The 18,267-nt window shown below is 29.8% G+C and overlaps 1 protein-coding gene across 4 annotated transcripts; it reads right to left on the reverse strand.

Annotated features, from left to right (window-relative positions):
* Nucleotides 1-2,884: 2,884 nt before the first annotated feature.
* Nucleotides 2,885-15,290, reverse strand: LOC137836732 (serine/threonine-protein kinase BLUS1). 4 transcript variants are annotated; one of them, XM_068645437.1, is made up of 23 exons: nucleotides 14,847-15,169; nucleotides 12,807-12,867; nucleotides 12,211-12,465; nucleotides 11,311-11,908; nucleotides 10,721-10,975; nucleotides 10,326-10,450; nucleotides 10,194-10,238; nucleotides 9,987-10,068; nucleotides 9,779-9,847; nucleotides 9,516-9,686; nucleotides 9,367-9,432; nucleotides 9,086-9,154; nucleotides 8,825-8,971; nucleotides 8,639-8,712; nucleotides 7,863-8,060; nucleotides 7,395-7,486; nucleotides 7,172-7,248; nucleotides 6,542-6,664; nucleotides 6,411-6,453; nucleotides 6,285-6,331; nucleotides 4,819-4,877; nucleotides 4,685-4,736; nucleotides 2,885-3,383 (listed from the first exon to the last, which is right to left on the reverse strand). In XM_068645437.1, the coding sequence occupies exons 4-23, from the start codon at nucleotides 11,476-11,478 to the stop codon at nucleotides 3,339-3,341; spliced, it is 2,007 nt and encodes a 668-aa protein (XP_068501538.1). In that variant the 5' UTR covers nucleotides 11,479-11,908; nucleotides 12,211-12,465; nucleotides 12,807-12,867; nucleotides 14,847-15,169; the 3' UTR covers nucleotides 2,885-3,338. The 4 variants fall into 4 exon arrangements, with proteins under 4 accessions (XP_068501538.1, XP_068501537.1, XP_068501539.1 ...); XM_068645436.1 differs by lacking the exon at nucleotides 12,807-12,867 and having other exon boundaries at nucleotides 14,847-15,261; XM_068645438.1 differs by lacking the exons at nucleotides 12,211-12,465; nucleotides 12,807-12,867 and adding an exon at nucleotides 13,823-13,914 and having other exon boundaries at nucleotides 14,847-15,140.
* Between the last annotated feature and the right edge of the window lie 2,977 nt (nucleotides 15,291-18,267).

Consider the following 18,267-nt stretch of genomic DNA (forward strand, 5'->3'; position numbering starts at 1 on the left):
ATTTATTATACTCAAGCCAAAAGTACCAAAGAATAGCATTCAAGCAAAAGAATTCAGTAGATAATTTTCTTTAATTATATAAAAAAAAAATTGCTCAAATTATCTTTTTTTTTATCTAAGAGAATGCTTATTTAAAAGTTTTATGAAATATATATTACATTTTAATTCATCACTTAATTTAAGGTGACTCTTATTATAAATACATTATTGCATAATGTTAATGAATAAATGTTTGATATTTGGTGATTAAAAGAAAATCATTAACTAGAAACTAATTTTAGAGATAAAAATAATTATTTGTTATATTGAATAAAATAGATACTATTTTAGAGACTAAAAAAAATGTTGATATTTAAATTATTTTCTATTATTGATAAGTAATTAACTATCAAGATTTTAGTTACCAATTATTTAAATTCTAAAAATTGGTACCTAAAAACTTAGTAGATATCAATTTAAAAACTATTTATCAATAATATAAACTAACTTAAATACAGAAAAAAAAAATTAGTCTTTAAAATAGTATCTAATTTAACTAATATAAAATCTAGTTATTTTCTTATTTAAAATTTGGTTTCTATTCAGTAGTAAACTCTTTTTATATAATCTCCTTCTAACTTTCTTACTTATTTTGTGTGGAAAATAATGATTATTTTTTTATGTTTTTAAGACATTAAGTATGCTAATTTTTTTATTCATATTTCTACAAAACAGATGAAGATAAACACTTTCTATTTGATGTTACAAGTGATGGGTAAGAAGTGATAAAGACTATAAATGAAGATAAGTCTAATTTGTGGGGTCAAGTACACTTTGTCATCACTTAAAAAAGTGAAATGAGAATAATTTAGATAATTATTTGATGAAGAATGAGCCTATATTGTCTTGGAAGATGTTATTCCCTCAAATAAGAAAAAAAAATTGTAAAAAAGTTATACAAAAATCTTATAGAAAAGACAAAAAATTCCACATGTTCATAACAAAGATAGGAGGGAGTAGTAAATAACAAAAAAAGCACCATCTATTACTATAAATTAAATATTTTTATAATAATTATATTATGGGTAATACCTATAAAAGTTATTGACTAATTATTTTTAATTGACAATGTCTAATAACTAAATTCGCATTTGAATAAGAATTAAAAATACATTTCAGTGAGTTATATTACCATCTATTCTAGATAATACACTAATTAATAAATATTCAATGAATAAAATTTTAGTAAAAAATATCTTTAAATTTTCGACTCCTCTTATATTCTTTTTCAATTTAAATGGTTGTATTAGTTACTATTAACTATAGTTGGGGATTATATTTAGTAATATTATTGAAAAAATTATTGTTTTAAAATAAACACAAAAACCTATAAAGACTAATGCTTTAAAGGGATAAAGTTTTTTTTTTCATGAGAATTCTAAGTAAAGGTGAAAGTTTAATTCTATCTACTTGAGGAATTAAAAAAAAATACTTTTATTCATAATTGTAGTCTAATTTTGTAATCATTAGCATTGAAAACATTGGTAATTGACATTTTCATACCATTAGCCCACCCATATTAATAAAAATTTTGTTAGAATTATAAATGAGTGAAGGAAAAAAACTAAAATCAAGTTATCTATAAATTCTTTTTTAAAAAAAAAACTTAAGAGAATTTCTATAAATTAAGTTAGAATATATTTGGAAAAGTTTCTCATAAGAAAACAAAAATCTATCCATATACTAAAATTAACTTATTTAAGTTAATTTATAAATACATCTTTATATAACCTTTTTAAATTCTTATTTTTAATATGAGCATAAATTAATTTTAACTTATACATAAACTCATTTTATTCATAGCCAAATATACTTTTATACATAAATTACTTTTAACTTATAATTTTTTATTTTACTTTTTCTTTTATAAAAAAGTGTTGAAGAAGAATTTTATTGAAACACATAATCTAATTTGTTTTTTTCCACACAAAAAATGGAGAAACTTTTCCACTTCTCTTAACTCATCAACTTTCAAACTCAAATATTCCACACCACACATTTGACCATTGCACTCAATTTGACAACGAAATCATACTATTTTGGTTTTAAGTGAAAGAAATAATAAATATAGATAATGTAAATTATCACTTGTATATTTTATGCACCCAAGTTGAAAGAGGATAATTAGTTAATTTCTTATAAATTTATTTATTATTATTATTATAAAATCGTGTCATCTTACTATTTCACTTTAATATAACAAAAATTTGTCACTTATCCGTCCACATAATAAATATATAAATCAAAATAAAATCATTAAATAAAAATCAATTTTAATTTAAAAATAATAATTAGTTGATATAATGACTAAATTAGACATTATTTTGATTGTTGTTACTTAAGGTGTTAGTCTAACTGAGATCTTAAGTTACATAGTGATACCTAACATAAAAACTTTTATTTTAAAAAAAAAATAATAATAATAATTTTAGAGACTAAAAAAATATTGAATTCTAAATTAATTTCTATTATTAATAAATAATTTCTAAATTAGTATCTAATTAGGTATCAAAGTTTTAACTACCAATTAGATATCAATTTAAAAACCATGTATCAATAATAAAAACTAATTTAAAAACAAATAATTGTTTTTCTAATTTAATCAACATAACAACTAATTATTTTTTATCTCTAAAATTAGTTTTTATTTAATATTTTTTTTGAGTGCTCAAACAAATATCTAGGTCACAATTTCAAAAATCACAACTTCAAAATCACAATCAATTAACAAAATGTCTAGGTCACAATTTCAAAAACCACAAAAACACGTAAACAAGTATTTCTTTATGCACATAAATTTCAATTGCAGTTTATATGAACAAATACAATCCACTGGGAGAATTCATTGTCAGCAATATAAATAAAATTTGAATTTCCATCAACCATTGGAATTTTACACTTCAACACTAGCCATTTCAGCCAACATTCTGTGTATGTGTTTGGTTGTCATGTGATATGAACTTATTGAAACACAAGACAGATTGCTACATCACTGAGCTATGTAGTTATATGCATTCATGTGAACTCTGATGAGTAAATTTTAGGTAGAATAAGAGAAAATGAGAGAAGTTTAAATTACATGATATCAATATCTCAATAAATTACATTTTACAGGCGACTCAAGGAATAGCATCTCAAAATTAGTGTCTGCCTCAAAGAAAAGTTCACACCACACATGGTGATACAATTGAGACGTTCCTCCATCCCTCAAGTACGTTGCAAATCATCTTTCATTGTTATCAATGAACGTCAGGTGTTGTCTAATATCAGTCAAACCATGATAACATCCATACACTTCTTCACTTCTCCACTTTGTTATTGATACTGCTCAACTGTTTCTCTAACTGCAAACCAGACAGAAGGTGAGTGAGACATCTTACACGATGACTTCACAGCTGAATTCCAAACACCAAATTTTCAGAAAGCAAATGTGTGAATAAGCTAATAAGCTAATCCATGATTGATCCTTGAGAGACTAAGAAACATCTTGGTAAGTAACATGCAGCTTTAGTAATAAATTAGTGCTTTCAAAATTTATGAATTATATGGTTGTAGGGACAAGTCTTGACACTAAAAAGGTAACAGTCTTGGTAGGTAAAATTATTAAATTTACTTTCCTTGGAACCCACTAGGTAAGTAGATGGATCGTGTACTAATCCCTACCTAGTAGGTGTTCCAATTACCTCCACACACCAAAGACTCAACATTTCCAGCATGGGAATAGAGGGTGGTGCGATAGTGACACAATAGCTCGCTAAGATAAATTCTAATATCATCTTAAAAAGTGAACTTTAAATCTAATTTAACTTCACAAAACCGACTTGATAGGTAAGATTTGCGCTCCACTTATACTATATATTTGGTCATATCTCTAATCGATATGAAATCTTCAAATGGATTTTGAATTTTGATATTATTTTCCTAAGTCCCCCATCATGTAGTATGGGATGCTTGGTTAAGTATTTAAGTGTTGGATTCTTCCCTTTAATAGCTTTTGATGATGCGTTCTCCAAGTTCTTGTTCTTGGGTACGGTGTCCCAAAAGAGGCTCCCCTCTCAGGGACGGTGTTATGATAATAAGGGATTGGGTATTATGGGAAGCCTAAGTCCCACATTGAGTAATAAGGGATGTTCGGTGGAGTATTTATGTGTTTGGTTCTTCCTTTTAAAAGCTAGCTTTTGATGGCTAGGTTGTCCAAGTGCTTGGGTACTTATCTTAATTACAATTTTAAGGTCCACCTGTGGAATTCTAATATCAATAAAACTAATATTTTTCAATTTCTAAACATTTACCTTTTGAATTACAATTTTTCACCCCATCCGAATTGCAATCACATTTCAAGGTCCAAATGTCAGGAATTGCACAGTATAACTTCAATATGCTCTTAAACAGAGGCAACCAATTGTTCAAAGTGAACAATGATTATTACGGTTAATAAATTGTAAATTTAGAATTTACCTTGCAAAGGCAATGAATGAGTAAGGAATTTGAAAAGTATATTGAAGAAAAAACAAAAAAAATATGTGGTGTGACAGAGAAATGAAGAAAAAGTTCAAAAAATCATTTACATTTGTTGAGTTCAGATTGAAACTAAAACATGACAAACAAATAGTAGACGTAGGATTGAACCAAGATTAAAAAATACCTGAACATTTTTCATCTTTTGTCTTTGTAATTCCTCAACAAGGCTTCCAATGCTGGCATAAGAGTTAAAAATAAGATGTACATTGAATTTAATTTTAAAGATCAAAGAATACAAAATTCAATTGTATCATGTACCTCTGTTGGAGTTGAATCACCTGAAAATGCAGATCCCTCTCCCTGGTTGTTGCAGGTACCTACAAGTTGTACAAATATGAAATCATTTAACACAACAGTACGAAAATAGCAAACTAAAGCAAAATCAAAATGTTTCTTAACCCCACCCTTCTCAGCCAATTTTATAGAAGACTAATTGTGTTGTCTTTGTGACTAATCATTGACTTGATTTTTAAATTCATATCCGAATTGTGTGAATCATGGTTTCAAAATTCAATGTATCAATTTCCTTCAATATTTTTTATGGGTCTAATGATGGGTTAAGAAGGTCTGCTATAGCAAGAGGAAAAAAGACAAGGATAAGGTTGGAAATAGGTTGTCAATGCAAACAGGTTTGAAGAACAGAAAACAATAGCAGTCAAACACTTTTTTTTGTTGGATATGTTAAGCTTATGTAAAACTGGAGTCAACAGAAGAAAGATGGCCATTTATGCAGTTTGAATTTTTAGTACCAATGTACCATTAAACTTTACAAGAGTGGTTTGTGACTTGCTTGATTATGAAGTTGAAATATTGAATCATTATCATGTTATAAGTATTATGTTATACAAGGTTGTTAAACTCAAGATTCTACCCAGGATAGGGAGGAGATGGAAACTCATTACTCAGAGATAGCAAGAAGGATTGTAAGATCTTATGTCCTCACCTAAAATGCAACAGCAGGATATATTTACTTTATATGCTTAAATATTGTAGAGATCTTTATAGGTTAAAGTAGTATAATAGAAAAAAGAAATCCCATTCGTAAGACTGTTCAGAATGGAGTGCGCCAATTTTTGTTCAAGCCCAAAACCCACTCTAACCCAAATGACAAAAAAAACCCTAGTTTCAATCTCATTTTCCTGCCTGCGAAAGGCCAAGACGGCTGCTGTGGCAAAATGATGAAGGTCAGACGGTTGCAAAAAAAAAGGAGAACCCAGAGATGAAGCAAAATCAGAAGGGATACATCACATGACAGTGTTTTAGAAAGGATTTTGGAAAGAACTCAATTCAGTTTTTCACCTCCTGACAGTGTTGTTCATGGAAGATCAAGATCCCAGCAATCCACCACATGCGAAGCTGTTTGGCACAAAAGATTGTGCAATTTCTTGATCTGACTTATAATTTTAACAATGGTGGTGTTATGCATATACATCATAATAGTTTTTTAAAGACCTCTTTATATTAAGTAAACTCTTATAAGATTCAACCAGTCAAGTCAATAATATAAACTAATAATTTACATAGACTCTCCAATTTGACAACCTTACAAGCGCTAATCATTTGGATAGTTTTGGGGTGGATGTTGCCACGAAGGGCATAGAAATTTTCCTTATGGGCATTTTAGTTTCCCAAGTTTCTATACTTTCTGCACATTCCCCTTGTATAATGCCTCTCATCATTAAAGAAAAAGTATGACGAGAAAAGTTTGTACCAGAGTAATTTACCTGCAAACTATCAACTGCCCCTGCCTCCACTGATTCTGCATTCTTACCTGTAACAAGTAAAACAATTAAAATTAAACAAACTGAATTGCCAGATTTTTTAAGGGGCAACACACACAGAAGCATTACCAGAAGATTGCTCTGCATACTTTATTAATTTTATAATCTCTTCCTGGCAAAACCCGTTGGAAAATAAGGTTATGCTATATACTTGTCAGTGTAAAAAAAATAGAAAACAAAGAAATGCTACAAAAGCATACCCTCTGCAAACCATTCTGTTGCAAGATGCACTGCAGTGATGGAAGAATGGTGCCAGCCATGAAATTTTGATTTGGTGGACTGGTAGGACTAACAACTGGACCAGTAGCACTGTTTGAAGGACCCTAAATGAGTAAAAGAAATGGCAATGGTTACAAAGCATTCAACCACAATTCACCTAAGTTCCATCTTTGATAATTAATGAAATCAAACATTCAAGCAGACAAATTCAACCACAATTTTATAGTATCTCAAGTTAGCAAACGTACAATCTTTAGTAAATAGTACAGTTTGCTTATAATGATTCTAGCAGATCAAACCAGAAATTAATAAGATGCATAACTCAGACATACGATGGCACCATTTGAAGATTTACCATATACAGAAGAAAAATGCCAATAATGCAACAGTCCTTTACACAAACTCTTCAATGTAAGGTGAATTTCATGTCGGTCCCACAAAATAATGTTAATTAAGAAGTTACCACCCAAATGATTTAGTGGGTCCCACACTACTTTCACCCAATAATAAAGTGTCAATAAAACTGCTTTGCTAATCTCTACAAAAGAAATCTTCATTATGGATAAAAGCAAGCAGTAGGTAAATAAAAAGATCTGCCATTTGATACAGACCATTGGACTGAGATCAGCCGATGTGACCTTAAACCGCCCCCTACGCTGGACAAATGCTCCATCTGATGTGTCATCAACTGCACACAAAAAAAAAACAAAGAAAATTATATGCAAGTCATTTCCCAATGCACTTATTTTGAGATAAAATAAAAATCTAACTGGCACAGGAGAAAGAAAATTATAAAGATTATCAAAATACCAAGCAGACTATCAAGACACTTACCCAATGGAAGGTTGTTGGTATCTCTCTTCTGTCGATATTGCAATGGACCACTGTGATTCCTCTCCGAAGAATACTTTGTTTGTAGGTAATCCCTTTTAAGAAAAACAGAACATATGATAGCACATTAATACTGCAAGCCAAATAAGCACCAGTAGTAAAGTAACAAGCTTTCAACATGTACAAAATTTTCATAAATTTTCAATCCTAATGCAACCAGTGCAACTGCACAATTTTTTAAACAAAAATAAAAAATATAAGAGTGATAAAGGCAAGCACAAAAAAAAGTCAGAGACATTGCGCAGCATGCGTAGCTACAACTTTTGCATATTTCAGTTTGCTCAAATCCTTTAAAAAAATTAATTTCCAAGAAAGTGATTGAGAATGAGAAGTTCTAGTAACAGGTCCAGAAGAAAATGGGGAAGAAAAATAATGAAGCAACAAACGATTGATGTAAAAAGGAAAAATTACCTGTCCCCATCAGTAGCAACCTTTTTGGGAAAAAGAAAATTATCAGGTAGCAAAGAACCACTCAAAAACCTTTTTTGCTGATTGTTGGCGTTTTGTTGTAATGAAGAACTTGGCCCAGAACTTTCATTTCCATAATCATGATCCAGATCTCTTGGACTGTTGTTATTAACGTCATCCTCACACATATCAAAACATCCTCTGCATAATTTACACATAAATAAGATCAAATATTCTATAATGGAAAACGCATTTTTATTTACTCAACACTAACATAATTGTAGAAAATGCTAGGAATAATTTAAATTAGACACAAAAAGAAAACTGAGCCGATAATTCAAATATACATCCCATTTGCCACATCCAAAATTTCTCTTTAATTCTTAAATAGACAAAAAAAAAGCAATATAAACAAGTATAGCATTCTATATTTCTATAAATAAATGGAGAACTGAATCTAAAAGAACAGTATTGCATAAACTTCTACATACATCATATAGTAAGATTTAATGAAGAATTGATATGAGAAATAAAGTGATAACACAGGCTCAGTTTGTACGTTATAACTTTTAAGTACTTTACCATAAATAGTTACTAAACAAAATAAAACGAACAACCTAATTTCTAATATACAACCAGCACTGCTTCAGCTTGAAATACAAGCTTCCACATAACTGGAAACATATATTATATCATAACCCAAATCTCAAACACATTGCTAACACTTCAAAATTCAAAAAAAAAAGTTGAAAGGGAAAGAACGGAGAAGATAAACATACTTAAGTGCTTGAAGAGGTTTACTAGGAAATGAAGCAAGCGATCCCTCCAAATCCTGAATATTATTGAATCCATCCTAAAATAGGGCTATGATGTAAATCCAGTCCAGTATACTTAAAGAAAAGTCTATAGTTCAAAAAAACACAAGATAAAGTAAGCATTAGATCTTTTTTGGAAAATAACAGTACCTCCTTGTTCTGAGTGGGTGCACCATCTGAATGATTAGCTGTTACAGATGATAACCTCTCTGCAGGATCCCTGAAGTCATCCAATCTGTCTCTTTGCTTCTTATCCTTTTGTGGCTCATCTTCATTAGGTATGTCATCATCTTGAATCTGTTGACAACATAAAAATGTTTTACAAGAAGATAACAATGTCCAGTATTGTTTAAGTTTGCCAACTAATTAAACTAAATAAATAACACAAAGTAGGAAGGTAAAAATACTTACAAGAGCAGCTTGACTTTTTAAATCTTCCAGGTTAAAATTCCAGGCACTGATTCCTCGAATATATTCTTTCTGTAAATGAAATAGTTGATCAAATGTAGCAGATCCTTAGATTCTTAATTATTAATCCTTAAGGTCTAAATGAAGTATGGATACAGTACAACACAACACAGACACGATAATACAGTAAAGTGACATGATGAGAAACTGTACTCATAAAATATCACCTTGCATAGACAGTGTCAGAAGCAAGCATTTAAATGCAGAACTTAAAATAAACCTACCTGAGATAACTGATCCTTATCCTCATAAAGAGCCTTGTTCTGCACCAATAAATCTGCCTCTTTAGCCTGGTACACAAGCAGGAGAAATGATAACAAAAACCCAAACAATTTATACATAAAATAGAGGAATTTGCAAATGAACAGCAAACCTTCAGCGTTCTAAAACGATCTCCTAAAGGAGCAAGGCCCTCTAGAATGGTGCGAGATAGATATTTGCTAGCACGTGCATGTCTAAAGAAGTGGTGCTTTAATAGCTTTTCTGAACTAGGACGCTTTTTTGGGTCTTTTACTAAGCAGGTGGCAACCAACTCCTTGAAAGCCTGAAAAGAGATGACGAAAATTTTAGATGTAAAATAAGAATACAAATAATATACGCTACAAACTACATAGTGCTTTAGTAAACACCACAAACCTTTGAAAATCTCTTATCTCTTTCATAATCAAGACCTGGAGGGGCATTCTGTAAAGTCATAAGCAAAACCTGCATCCATAAAAATAAGTGAAAAAATTCAACCATGAGCTCACAGAAAGAGACATGCTATTACAAAGTGGACTTTAAGCCTAACTCAACCCCATAAAACTCATACATAATTGCAAATATTCGAAGACAAGAAAATTACTTTCATAGGTGGATACTTGGAAAACGGGGCATGACCATGAGCAAGTTCAAGTGCTGTTATACCAAATGACCATATATCTGCTCTGTTTATAGGAAAAAATAAAAATAGAGAACCCAGCAAAGTATAGGATATCAGGGAGCAAAACAGTGACAATAATAAAATTATTAATCATGCCTACAAGGGAAGAAAAAAATAGAAAGCACTTACTTAAAATCATATCCATGTAATTGCTGCATGACTTCGGGAGCCATCCTGTGGAAATAAAGACAATTCACTGCTTCAACAATCATTCATATGATGGTAGCCAGATGAAGAACTACAATAAACGAGGTTTAATACCAGCAAGGTGTTCCAACAAAAGTGTTTCTTGAACGTTGCCTGTCTCCAGTATCAAACATACATGCTGACACTCCAAAGTCAGCCAGTTTGACTGCACCATTAGAATCTAACAGAATATTCCCAGCCTGCATAGTTACAAATATTTAAAAATGGAGAAAAAGAACAGAAAACCAACAAACATGAAGAAAAGGGAAAGAAAAAAACAAGAAATAGTTGTTAGGTTCAGCTACAGCTTTACAAGAACCATAAAAGAAGCAAACCAAAATCTCAGATTCAATGAATTAGTACCATTTAGTTTAAGATTAAGAAATATAGCTGTAAGATTCTCAATTTTCAATATCAGAAGGGTGCATAGGTTTTAAAAAATAAGAGGGCAGATATTTAAAGCATCACACCTTAACATCTCTATGTATGTGACCATGGGCATGAAGATAAACAAGAGCTTTGAGAACTTCATGCAATAAAGTAGCAATAACAGGCTCTTCAAACCCCTCAGGATAGGCAGACTTCATTATATGAAGGCAAGAACCCCCTGCCATGTATGGCATTACAACCCATAGATTGTGTCCAGCAGTAAAAGAGCAATGTGCCTGTAAAAGATTTGGATGATCAATCAAGCTCATGGTCTGTACCTCTCTTCGAATGCCATCCTGCATAATTTCCAGAACTATCAATAAGAATGTATCCAACATGACAGATATGGAATATAATCACATGGATGAATACACAAATAATTATCAATCAATGAATTAGAGATTGAATTGTTGAAATTATCCTTGTATTAAAGCAAATAATGCAACCCACGTGATTCAACAGACTTAAAGAGTGAACAACATAAATTAGCACCAAACAATGTAATGAATAGTGATGGTTGAAATCATCCTTTCATAATTTCATAAGCCACTGAATTCAGTATGAAGTAACTAGCAGCACAATTTAAGTTTAATGCAAGTGATGTAAAATACGAAAATTTATATCTACATACCAGATCATTATTGCACTTCTCTAGATCGAGAACCTTGATTGCAACTATCTCGTTGAGAGGAACACAAAGAGCCCTGTATACAGAGGCACTAACGCCTTCACCAACTTCTTCATATAACTTGTAATCTTCTGCATTAAGAGGGAATCTTTTTTCCAAAACATGCTCCATTTTTCTTCTTATAACATAACATCAATATGTTTATTATTAAATGCACCACCCAAAAAAAGTTGATCACGAACTAAAGTGGTGAAATCAATGTTATAATACTTCCATGTTGGTAGCATTTGCCTTTTCTCAAACCAAACTAGAAAGTGCGTCCAACAACTTTACAAAGAAGCTCTTTTATCCACAACCAGAATGCTCCTTTCAACACTGATAATGATGTAACTGATAAATGCTCTCATTCAATTTTAATTAGTATTGCCAAACTTGAATTTTGAGATATCTGCCTACTTTTTATTCAGCAAGGTGTAATAAATTAAATAGGAACTATAACATATTACACAACTAAAACAGCACGAGATAAGAACCAGAGGAATCCATTCACTACTGCATGCAGATAGGTAGGTGAAGAGGGAATCACGTCAATCTCCAATATCTGCATCAGTGGTCACAATGAAAAATTTACTACTCAAGAAAATTAAACAATTCTCCCTACAAATTAAAAAATATTACAGAACAGAATTAGAAGTGAGATCCACACATCCAGCAATAATAACACAAAGATGATATCGATCATATATGCATGCATATATATGCAATGCAAGTATCATGAACTAGCAATCTAAAGCTTAAGCTACTAGGGGAAAACACAAATGGTTTTATGACATATCTCTATCATGCATCCTCAATCAAGAGCTCTTTTGGCTCAAAGCATAGATGATGCACAGGCTTACTTACCTTGTTAAATTTAACTTTTCATTAGAAGAAATTTCCCAAGATTGAGCCAGCAAAATAGATTCTAAGATTCAGGTAATCTCCTCAACATACAAGTAGAAGAAAAGTTAAAACCATCCAGCTGTACATCCATCCCTCTTTGGCAACAAATAAATGTAATTTGTTTAATGCATCCTTTGTAATGTCAGAGTCAGTAGAATTTAAACCTTCGGCAGTTCAACCACATTAGTCTTGTTAGTTGCTAAAGTACATCTCCAACTGCCAACACAATAATGCGTATGTCATGGCCAATTCCATCATACAACACACTCAAGCCTTGAAAAGCAAAGTGTTTTAGATTCAATTAACTATGATAGATCTAATAACACTTGTAAGTATACCCTCTTCCTCTCCACAAGCCACATTATTGCTATAAACTGAGCTACAAAAAATTCACCTTTCTATGTTTGTCATTATGTACCTAATCAAGGGCTGCTATTATCAATGCACAAACTTCATTCCCGTGAACATTCATTCCTCTATTCTCAAGTATCTATACACCTAGAAATCAGTAAATGGAAGAAGATTATCTATGCTTCTTTGTGTGAGTTAAAACCAACCTAATCATGGAACTCCAAACTAGTGATTCAAAGCTTGATAAGTAATTCGGTGATCACATTCCTAGAAACTCATTAATAAACACGTCAACAAATTTGAAAGCAGAAAGAAAATTAACAAGGAATTTAAGGAAAACAACATGGGGAGATTGAGGTGTGTGTGTTCATATAGAAAATTTTCTGAGATAGAAATATCATTTATCCTCAATAGTTAGGTAGGTATTGAAATTCCATGTATGTTACATATTAAAAGAAAACTAAGCCAATCAAAGCAACAAATATAGTAGGAATGGCTTAGATAAAAATGGGTGAATACGCAGCAATCCAAGCTTCTACTTTTTAGGAAATATTTGATCTAGCTAAATTTGGCCTTCTCTCTTCCCAAAGGGAGAATTTGGAGCAAAAAGAATTTCAAAAATATAAAGTTTTAAATTTTTAGTAAAGAAACAGTTAAAATAATGAGCTTTTAAGAAACTGGTTTTACAGGCAGTTTTAATTTTAAATTAAAGCTCTTAGCTTCCAATCAACTTTAAAGTTGTTTTTATGCTCCACAAAGGTCAAAACACTAACTTCGTCCATACAAATATATTTTTTGTAAATTATGTTTTCCTTGAGGGTTGGTAATAGATTCCAGTTTTGGGATGACTGTTGGGTAGAAGATTAGCTCTTGATATATGCATATCCAAATGGTTCAAGACACAAGGTGTGGACATCCTTCTTCCCAATAAATAATGTACTTCAAAAAGCTTAGTTCTCCTTCTATTTATTAAGGAGAGCAAAGAACAATTTCCTTGCACAAATTTAATTTAAGACTTAAGAGATCGTAAACCTCTGACCAAGTAAATTTTCCATGATTGATCCAGAAAAATAGATTCTAAGATTCAGGAAATAGCCAGCATACAAAAAGAAGCAAAACTAAAATGATCCAGCTGTGTCCATCCATTACTCCATGGCAACAAATAAATAAATGTAATCTGTGTAATTGATCCTTCGTAAAGTCAGAGTTACTAGAAGTAAACCTTTACCACTTCAACCACACACATCAATTTGCTAGTTCCTTAATCACTCCCAATTGCAAACACAGCATTGCAGTATCATGGACAATTCCAACCTACAACATAAGATTTATAGTAAAGTCTTTCCCTAATAGAATCTGCTGAACTCAAAACACTAGATACGGAATTCATTTTATTGTGTATCCTCTAGTGCTGCAATGGATTTCCAAGCAGCATATAAAATTCAACTACAAATCCCCATACCCTCCCTCTCAAAATCCTCCTCCCACAGGAAACAATTGGTATCAGAGCATAAAGTACAGACAGTAGACTTCTTCCATATACAAACAACATTTCAGCATGCTTACCCGTTAACACTACAGCTTTGAAGAGCATAGTTTTTTGTTTAGATCCCATAAAAATTAGACAGATCTATTAACACATCAAAATATACCCTCTTCCTCACTCCAAGCAGAGATTACTATCAAAAAACTGAGCCACAAAAAAAATCACTGTCTTTCATTGTTTGTCATTTATTTACTTCAGCAAGACCTGTCATTATTATCGGACTTCATTTCGATGCAAAATCTATTCCACCGCTCCCAGTTCCCAAATCTCAGACGGCAGACACACACCGACTGTTGCATTAAATGAGATACACAACCCAATGACATTAAGCCATGCAAATTCCAAATTTAAGAAAGTGCTTAATAAACCTCCAAATCCAATCCCCAACTATCAAAATTAAACCAAAAAAAATCTTTCAAAGATTTTCAACATTCATCAGTCAGCAACTACGAAATTCAACAAACAAAAACAACCCACAGGCATTTGATCAACGCAAATTCACTGATAAAAGCAAGAACAAACAGCATCGCCAACACATAAAAAAGGAAACATAAACAAAACAAACAAAAAAACTACAAAGAAAACAGAATTCCCAGTTAGTCAATGATCGGCAAAAAAAAGGAGCATTCAAGAGTGGTAAACTGCACATTAAGCAGAGAAAAGAAAGGTGAATTGAAATTAGAGTTGAGAATTGACGAACCTAGGGTTTCCGTCGGAAGAAGAATAAGCGTTTACTTGAATCTGACCAAGTCAGAATTAGCACAAGAACAAATGAGAAATCGAAACGACACCGATTCAGCAAAAATTCAATTGCTCCTCTGATCAACCAAACGAACCACCATGGATGATAGATTGCTTGGTTTTCACTTTCCTCCAATTTCACATCACAACTCTTTCTCTCTCTCTCTCTCACTGTGTGTTCTTCTGAGCTTGTTTCGTTTTCTGTGCCACAACACAACAACAGAACACAACACACACACAACACTTCAACCTCGATTCAATCTCACTACTCACTCTGTTCTCTCTCTCTTATTTTGGGGACACTATTTAAACAAATTCATGAAAATGAAAAACCATAGGAATAATTATCAGCCACATTGCTTCTTCTTTTTTATACTCTTTCTCATTCACAACACTTCATTATATTAATTACACTGATTAAATCAACTAATGCTAATTACTACCATTCTACACAACAATTAATTCTTCATTCTTTTTTTTTTAATTAGTTTTATTTTTCATAAAACATAAACAATGATGTTTTTTACCAAATTTAAAATATTAATCATATTTACGAGTATTTTTTAAAAATTAAAAAGATGAAATTGCCTATACTATTACTTTTATGTTTATTTTTAATGTTTTTAATCATTCGTTTTAATTATAAATTCTTTTGTCTGAAAATATTTTTTATAATATAAAAAAAAACAATTTTAATGTATATGAAAAATAAAATGGAGAGATAATAGACAAATAAATGCTGCGGCGAGGTCCACTACGAGATTTCAAACGAAGTAGGTGAATTTATCGGCTCTTTTGATTTTATCGGCAAGTTTTCGTGTCTTTTGAAACTCTATCAATAAAAAAAAAATAGCATCCACTTGGCATAAAAGTTGTTTCACTTTAATTAATGAAACTAAATATTAGCTTTAAATACAAAGTTTAAATATTAATGGTAGTATTAAATATTAGTTTTAAATACAAAGATTAAAATAATGGTGGTATTAAATTTTATTAAATTTGAGTCTTGAATATAAAGTTTATATTGGCGGAAAATTATTATATTTTTAGACAGATTATAAATAATTTTACTAAAATAATTTTAACTTTTAATATATATGTTGTAAAATCAAACATTCCGTGAATAAATATTTTGGGGGAAATAAAAATATTAATATTAATATTCATTGAAAACTAAGAATTGTTCATTTAAAAATTTCAAATACTAAAATTGCACATTTTTGAACGGAAAATAATACCCACTATTATAAGTAAGTATTGATAATGCTTTAATCATATTTGGAGTTTAAATTTAATATTACTAATTGCAAAATCCAAATGTAATAAAAAATCTCATCAATAATACTTATGGCATTATATTAAATTTTGTTCTTGAATTAATGATATTACATTTGAATCTTAAATACAAAATATTGAAGAAATGATTAAATTTTAGTCTTAAAAACAAATTTTTGATAAAAAATTTAAAATACTGTTTATAATAATTTTATAAAGTTCAAATATAATTGTGTTTCATAGAAGATATTTGAATAAAAATAAATCAAATAAATGATTGAAACAATGTCATTTACAACATTGATTTGTGATTTTTGGCTTATTGTTACTGTGATTTTAGTTTCTAAACTCTTAAAAATTCCATATTTTTTATTCAATCATCTCATCCATTTTATTTGTTTATTTTTTATACTTTAATTAATTATATCAAAACGAATAAAAATAATATATATATATATATAATTACAGGTTTTTTTTAGAGAATTTGAAGAGTGAAATCATAACAGAAATCATAAATAAAAATTATGAAAACGAAAGTATAATTTAATTTATATTAATAGTAATAATTCTATTAAGGGTAAGTAATAAGTAAGCTCTTTAAAAATATACCTAAAAAAAGTTGTATTCAGACAAGTTAACGATAAGAAAATATTGTAAATATGTATATTCTCTCCCTTCTTTTAATATAATTTAATATTTACTCAAGAAATCAAAAATATAATAAATTTCCTTAAACTTTAATAGAACATTTATAAAATTTTATACTTTACTCTTCTATTTCTACATTACAATAAATACATATAAACTAGTTAAAAATTAGCTGAAACAAATTAATAGTTAATGTTTTCTTTAAATTTTAAAAATAATAGTTAAATTAAAATTAAATATACCACACTTAATTTAAGATTTTCACACAAATCATTAATAATGCTAATTTTTTTCCTATTCAATGATTAATTATTTACCTTAGCAATTTGTGGCATAAACTATGGTATTGAGTGTGAAATTTAAGTATTTATGGCATCATTATTATTGGATCTCTATTATTCAAGTAAGCATGATGAAACATAGGAGAACCATTAGGTAATGGCCAAACAAAACATGTCTACTCATTCATATGTCTCTGTCTCACCTGCACTGTGTTTTTAGGTTTTTTGTTTGGTCAAGAGTACAACTCCCAAAAACTAATCAAAAAACTTAAGTACAGTCACATGTTCAAGAGACCCAGATAGTGTTGTTTCAACAATTTTCTAACAAAAAAAAAATAGTTAATAGTCATCTTTATTTGTAAAATCCAAGAGGAGATATTTCTCTATTTTACTTTTTTACATAATATTTATAGTGGATTGAAGAATTTGTTGATTTTATTGAATGATTAATCTTTAAGAAAAAAGCACTCATTTTATTTTGTAATTTTTTTAATCATGTTTTTTCATTAGTGAAATTTAAACTCAAAGAAATTCTAGTTCCTATCCTAGTGGTGTTGTTTCAACAATTTTCTAATGTCAAAGAAAATGATTATGAGCATTTGTATTTGTAAAAAAAAAATATCAAAGAAATATTTAATTAATTTTTAGATAATTAGAATAGTAGTATTAACTTTTTTTAGCATGTCTAAATAAAGCTAAAATATTAATATTTTAGCATGCTTGAATTTTTGTTAACCCTTTTGAAAACTAATTTTTAGACTGAAAATATATATAAAAAAAAAATGTCTATAGATACCCTTTTGAATTTTTACACAAAATGTACTTTTTTTTGTAAATATTTCACTATCAAAATGTCTTTCCAATTTCAAATATATTCTTCCTTAAATTCAACCTTAATTAGACAAATTTTGATAACAATGGTATCAGGTTTTATAGATTCTGACTTTTCCTTGATGATATCATTGGTCATTTTCAAAGTTGCTTCCTATATAGAGGTAGGATTTATAATGTCATTATCTAAGAAATTATTATAAGTTTGTGAGGAGAAAGAGTGCTTGTGGTGTTAACATATACTTAGAAAAAGTCCTACACCAATGTTTTTTATAAATATATTTTGAGGTTTAACTATGCTTAAATACATTTTATCTAGAAAAATATACTTTTGTTTTAATTATA

Source organism: Phaseolus vulgaris, chromosome 4, assembly GCF_000499845.2.
Source record: "Phaseolus vulgaris cultivar G19833 chromosome 4, P. vulgaris v2.0, whole genome shotgun sequence".
NCBI lineage: Eukaryota > Viridiplantae > Streptophyta > Magnoliopsida > Fabales > Fabaceae > Phaseolus > Phaseolus vulgaris.

Excerpts from the sequence above, each read along its gene's own strand:
- LOC137836732 (XM_068645435.1), bottom strand. The coding sequence starts at position 11,478 with ATGGAGCATGTTTTGGAAAAAAGATTCCCTCTTAATGCAGAAGATTAC. Across the intron at positions 10,451-10,720 it reads ACATACATAGAGATGTTAAG|GCTGGGAATATTCTGTTAGA; the intron begins GTGTGATGCTTT and ends GTAACTATGCAG. Across the intron at positions 6,332-6,410 it reads GTATGCAGAGCAATCTTCTG|GTAAGAATGCAGAATCAGTG; the intron begins GTAATGCTTCTG and ends TACTTGTTACAG.